This window comes from Gasterosteus aculeatus, chromosome 18 (assembly GCF_964276395.1).
Source record: "Gasterosteus aculeatus chromosome 18, fGasAcu3.hap1.1, whole genome shotgun sequence".
Lineage (NCBI taxonomy): Eukaryota > Metazoa > Chordata > Actinopteri > Perciformes > Gasterosteidae > Gasterosteus > Gasterosteus aculeatus.
Genome location: NC_135706.1, coordinates 6,259,361 through 6,265,360, shown reverse-complemented (window position 1 = coordinate 6,265,360; position 6,000 = coordinate 6,259,361). Strand labels below are relative to the sequence as shown.

Below are 6,000 nucleotides of genomic sequence, written 5' to 3'. Positions count from 1 at the left end.
AGCTGGTGAGAGAGCGCGAGCAGGGCCGGTTGGTAGGAGAGAGAGAGACGCGGGGGGTGAGAGAGGGTGAGAGAGGGAGAGAGAGAGACCCACACAGGGGGTGAGAGAGAGGGAGAGAGAGAGGAGCAGGCGAGGGAGCGCGACGCGAGCCAGCAGCGCTGAGAGAAGACTCGGTGGAGCGAGAGGAGAGAGAGCGTCAGGGTCCGTGTACCTGAGGACGACAAGGTAAATATAAACGTTTCCCGTTAGCTTGTTGCACTGAACGAGCGTTAGCTATTAGCTCTTTAATCTATGCTAATGCTACAGTTATGTCCTAAAGTCATCGCGCGCTCCGGAGCCAGACCATTGGTTCCGTCTTAGCAGATGATGTGCGCGTGAAAACGGAGCGGTTCGCGCACGCGGCTGTGGTGAACTTGGTGAGTTTGTTTGTGCCGCGGGAGGGAAACCACGGCAACCGGACCACCTTCATACAACGTGCTCCCCCCGGTTCCCCCGCCTCACAGAGGAACCGTTGAACCGGAGCGTCCTCCGCTGCCGCCAGATGCAGACACATCAGCGCGCGCAGCCGCCGCCTGCAAGCCGAGTGAGCGAGAGGGCGGGCACGCGCCTGCTGAGGTTAACGAGTGCATTCGGTCTGGAGCGCGCTCCCGTGAGTGTTCTTCTACCTGACCCGGTAACGGTTACGGTCACACTGGGTCACGGGTCTCTCACCGGCCGCGCAGCCCCCGGGACATGTACGCCGTTATTTGGGGAGGCTGTCCGGTTAAGGCCGCGTGAGGTCGTCCCGGTATTAATTGTCATAAAGCTGATGTCCGTGAAGCTAGCAGGGAAACTCCCGCACTTCCGGCGCAGACTTTAAAATAAAAGTATCGCAATACACTGCGGTAAACACTTATCTCTGTTAGAAAAGGATTTTAGTCTGATCACAGAGATTGATAACTCATGTCTGTTCTTGGAATGTTATTTTAGCAACCTGTGTGGAGTTTACATTATAGAAATCAGCAAAACCTATTTTGGGGATTGATTTAGCTCATCCCATTAAATTCTACCACTCATTAAAGGCCAACATTAAATAGATAGGTTTCAGGATTCAGTATTTTCCCATCATCATGTTATTCCTGGCAGACCTATACCTTTCTAAAAACCTCTTTCAATAAATGAAAAACGACAAAAAAAGTACAATAAAATAAAACATTTTAGAGACTACATTGTGAGGGTCAGTGAAAGGCGTGCTGTGGGAACAGGACTGGTGTCCTCAGATGGCCTCATCATTTGACCATCTGAGGCTTTGGACCACTTGGTTCTCTACTGAAGAAAAAATGTGAGTTTCAAGGCAGCAGTTAATGGCCTGTAAGAACTTGTTGCTACGAAGTACAGAGAAAACTGTATCTCTGAAATTATACCACAATTATAATCTGATTACTTTTAAGTACAGGTAAAAAATACCCAGCTCCGTTAAAAAAGGTTTTCCCTATTGATCAATAGGGGAGGAGAACCTTACAGCTGCACAAAAAATGGAAAGCAATTAAAATGTATTTATATCAAGTGAACAACGAAAAGAAAATAATATAGAATACAGTTGATGCTTTTGTTCTGAAGATAAATTACCTACTTCCTGTCGTATCACTGCCATACTCTCATTACCTTAACGCACCCCAGAGGCTTTTTTTCTCTGCGCAACCATTTCTCCTCCCACCAGTACAGGCTTCTGCTTGGGCCTTTAACTGTGGTCTCAGTCGAGCCACTGCTGCATGAACACCGACACATTTCAAAATCAGTGTTCACAGGCCTGCTACAGGAAGGAAAGCTGTGTGAGTGACAAATATATGCAGAACACGGAGGAGCAGTTTGGCCTGGAGCTCGTGCAGGCAGCCCTTCGGGGGTGTGGGGCGGATAGTGTACACCCATTTCTGCAAAGTTTCCACCCCTATCTTTCCTCTGTTAGCCCTGGCCGGCTGCTCGTTGTCTTAGCATTAGGTGATGTAAGGCCACAGCGTGTGGAGTGACATGCTGCACAATGCGTCTTGAGGGAACCCAAACAGATTGGCTGCACTCCCACTGTGCTCAAATCCAAATCACCGCCGGGGTCCAGTTTTCCGCTGGGCGCGTACATACATAGTGTTGTAAGATCCTTTAGTGTTTGGATCGTGTTCAGTAGCTGAACAAATCACAAGCTCGAAATAACGAGCAAAACCTCACACCCGATACGCTCATAAGTTTTATGTCAGGAAACTTTAACAGACGCCATCATGTATTCTGTCGTATATGTGTATTTGTTGCAGTTAGTTTGTGATCATTTGACCAATTTCTACGTTATCTTGACAAAAATGTTTCCGCTGGTAATTAAACTTTGCTGCATATTCCTAAATTTAGCAGAACCTGAAACTCTATCCGACACGCCACAAACCTGCAGCACGTCAGTTCGTCACAGCGGGGGCTTCTGGGTGTATAATGAAAACTGCCATGTGTAGTCCTAGTCTGTAGGTACTTAGAGGTAACAAGATACTTACACATTGCAGCGCGAGAGAGGGAGGAACTGGCCCCACAGCAAAATTCTGCCCCAAGGTCCCCAGGTGGCTTAATCCGGCCCCGCATAGTTATGCCGCTTTGGCTTGGTGCTGAATTACCAGACAGTAACACACGCAAGAAAACACCACAAACAAACTTGATAAGTGGTTCGCATTTGAACATTTGTCTTAAAATGTCCTCAGCTTGTGTTTTATGATCGATCGATTCACTGAACCAATTTTAAGTAGCTAAAATCTGAAAGTGCACATTTAGAGATCGGATGGCGTAACACCGTTCTGGTTAGGCATTGCAGGAGTAAGAGGTTGAAGACAGGGCAAAGGTCACAGATTCTGAGGGGCTGATGTAGCAAGACAAAAAAAAACCACAAGTCGTTAAGGGGAGTTTTAATCTGGATTCAAACAAGGAGCATGAGCCGTTTAATTGGCTCATCTTTAAATCCATCTGCCTTTTTGGCAGCTGGCGCGTGATCTCAGGCCCGGTAGCAGAGCAACAGCACTGAATTAGACAGAGAAGGGCAGCACCATCTTGTATGTGGCATTAGGCTTCCCCGTCTGCTCCTCAGCGCTGCGTATCTGAAAGACATAAACTGTACACTGAACACACTCGTGCCTCAGAGCCAGATATGGGCATATTTTGTTTGTGCGCGTTGGCCGTTGGTCGGTAAACGCCCTTTAACAGTCTCAAGAGTTTACAATCTGCCAGAAAAGCTGGGAATAAACACAAATCCAAGCCGATCCAAATCAGGGCTTTACAGTCAAAACCTGTTCTTACAAATCTGTCTTTACCAGAAATAGCTTGACTTCTTTTGGCCTGCTCAATAGTTGTGTAACTTATTACCTTCCATCTTACAAATAATGAGCCATAAAACAAAAGAGAGACAAAAATGAGCAATCAGGTTACGCATGGCTTCCTCCAACAGCGCCATGTGGAAGCTGTTTCCAGGAGTCATAGCAACTTTCAAATTGAAGTGACGTGATTCAGATGTGACGTTTGGGCTACAGATCAGTCGAACAGTAAAAAATGAGTATTGATCTTGATTTATGGCTTGAAAGAAAAGCCCAAATCACCGTTATTCAAACAAAAGAAGGCGATGCCTTAGATTCCGAAAATTCCTGTTTTTCATTAATACCATCTGAAAATGCAGTAAATGTGAAGTGGATGCTGGTAGCCTTAAAACCACTTTGTTGGGTTCCATCCCCCCCTTTCATTTGTTTCCTGTCTGTCTCTACTGCCCGCTCTCAGTTTCACCCCTCGACTCGAAAACAGTCAGATACAGGAAGGTTAATAGAGCGCCCAAATCAAGAGTAAAAACAATAGATGAACTTGTGATGTGTACACCTTCTTAAAAGCAAATGTGTATCCTGGTTGAAGGAAAACAATCAGATTTACTACCTGCAAACTATAATGAAACAGAAGATTGTATCCAGCCATGTCAATCGAACACTGTGACAGCCACTTTGACAGCTACTCTGATTCTGGCAGTTTCCTCTGAGACCATCCGTGAGTGAGTGTGTGTGCATACATGTGTGTTAATGCTGTGAAATGGAATATTTTCTGCTCCGCGTGTGAAGGGCACCTATCCATCAAGTAGAGTTCATAGAGACACCTTTGCAACCGCAACCCCGGGACTTTCTGTGTGTGTGTGTGTGTGTGTGTGTGTGTGTTAGTGGGTGAGTGAGTGAAATGAATGAAGAAAAGAAGATGTGAGACACCAACTGAGGCTGATGTCTTTCTCCAACTGCACACGTCCTCTCCCTGTATTTCCACTCACGCTGTGTGTGTGTGTGTGTGCTTTTGCTTCCTCTTTGTTCGGCAGGAGAGGGGACGGACTGACGGACTGAGCGATCGTCCGACAGACCGGCGGGCGGACTGACTGAATGAAGCAGCGGCTGGTGCTTCTGACGGACTCTCCCATGTTCTGATCTGCTCCATTCTCTTCCCCGTAAGCTCGGCCCCACTAAGCCGCTCTCAGCCATGCCGTCCAACAGCCCCGCAGCCTCCGAACCGCCCGTGACCCTGGAAAACGACATCGCCAACGACGTGGTGAGTCAGCCAGGGGCATAACCACTGATATACATTATTGTTAATATACAACGGGAAGTGGTGTGTGACTGCACACAAGCAATAAGAGTGGTTCAACTTCAGGTGTAAAAGAACTACTGTTACTGTTATTATTGCTGCTTCTGTGATTCATATTCAATTACTACTACAGCTATATTTGCAGCCAGTGATATCATTACACCCACCGCCACTTTTACTACAGCGATCGTTGCCATCATTAAAGTGTGTGTGTAATTACTGTACTCGATTATTTATTTACATTCAGGCCTTTCTGCATTCTGCACACTCCCCCGAACACACGCAGGTGAGAGGAGTACAGGGGTTCGCCTCTCAAACAGTGCTTTTGTTTTTTTCTACACAAATGAGCAAACACACACATTAAACACGCAGCTTTACAGGACAAACACAAAGCGGAAAAATGGCTTCTTTCATTTGCTTCCCCCACAGCAGGCCTCATAAATCTGTAAGAAGTTTGAAGCTCACTCTAAAGTGCTGCCGTGTACAGAGCCGCCTTACTCACTTCCACACTCGCATGCTGGCAGAGAGCCAACATGAACAACGTTTCCCTTATAGAGTTCTTTTTCTTTAATAAAGGGTTTGTTGTGCTTTTCTAACTTCCTAAGACTTAACTTTTAGGACAGAGAGGAAAACGTGGCGGGAGAAGTGTGAGGTTTGAGTCCATTGCACATGAAAGAAGATGCTGCTCATATGCTAAAGATAGAACAACATCTCTGTGATGATCAGAAATAATGTCAGTGTAATGCCGTGTATCATCTGTCAACGCGTCAAAAAAACAAAAAAAAACTCAAATTTAAGTTTGAAAAGATTGAACTTGTTTTTGGAAAAATCTATGCACTAATTGGGGTGAGATTACACAAAGGATGAGCACGTCCAAAATTCAGACATGGTGCTCTTACTTTGTGTAGGAAGATTTACACTCACAGTCACACATGGAATTATACGCCCAAAAACCGCATTGGCCCAGATATGAGCCCATACATTTTTATTATGTTTTATGGCTTGAAAATGAAGCACTCCCCGTTTCACTTAGTGCACTAATAACAAATAAGCAAGGTCCACTTTCCTCTCTATTGCCTCGACTGCCAAGTGCCTACATCCACATATTGAAGACTGCCGGTCCCGTCGGGGGAATTGTAAACCTTTTCAATTAGTCTGGATGCAAGAGCCGAGTCTGAGGCATTACGAGGTGAGGCAAAACTAGAAATGAATTCACCGAAATAAAGTTTAAACATGACGATGCTATTTGGTTATTTGGTCATGGTAAAACCGCTAACTGATTAAACTGTTGGTGGAGAGGAGGGCGAAAATATATTTTTGGCGAGTAGATTTCTGACTAATAAAACAACATTTATGTATAACCCTGCACGATTAAAGCTAATTGCTGCAACG

At 45.6% G+C, this 6,000-nt stretch overlaps 1 protein-coding gene and 1 long non-coding RNA gene across 7 annotated transcripts in view; one reads left to right on the top strand and one right to left on the bottom strand.

Moving 5' to 3' along the window:
• Positions 1-6,000, top strand: part of LOC120808547 (DNA (cytosine-5)-methyltransferase 3A) — a 37,946-nt gene continuing 31,946 nt past the window's right edge. For 5 of the 6 annotated variants that reach the window (XM_078093030.1, XM_078093029.1, XM_040161536.2 and 2 more), the window contains exons 1-2: positions 4-225; positions 4,346-4,572. In XM_078093030.1, coding sequence (XP_077949156.1) covers positions 4,504-4,572 — 69 coding nt within the window. In that variant the 5' untranslated portion in view covers positions 4-225; positions 4,346-4,503. Of the gene's footprint in view, positions 226-4,345; positions 4,573-6,000 lie in introns of all 6 variants that reach the window. The other variant, XM_040161528.2, reaches the window with a different exon arrangement.
• LOC120808550 (uncharacterized) lies at positions 2,900-4,545 on the bottom strand. Its single transcript, XR_005709978.2, has 2 exons — positions 4,301-4,545; positions 2,900-3,101 (listed from the first exon to the last, which is right to left on the bottom strand). It is a non-coding gene; the product is annotated as an uncharacterized LOC120808550 (long non-coding RNA).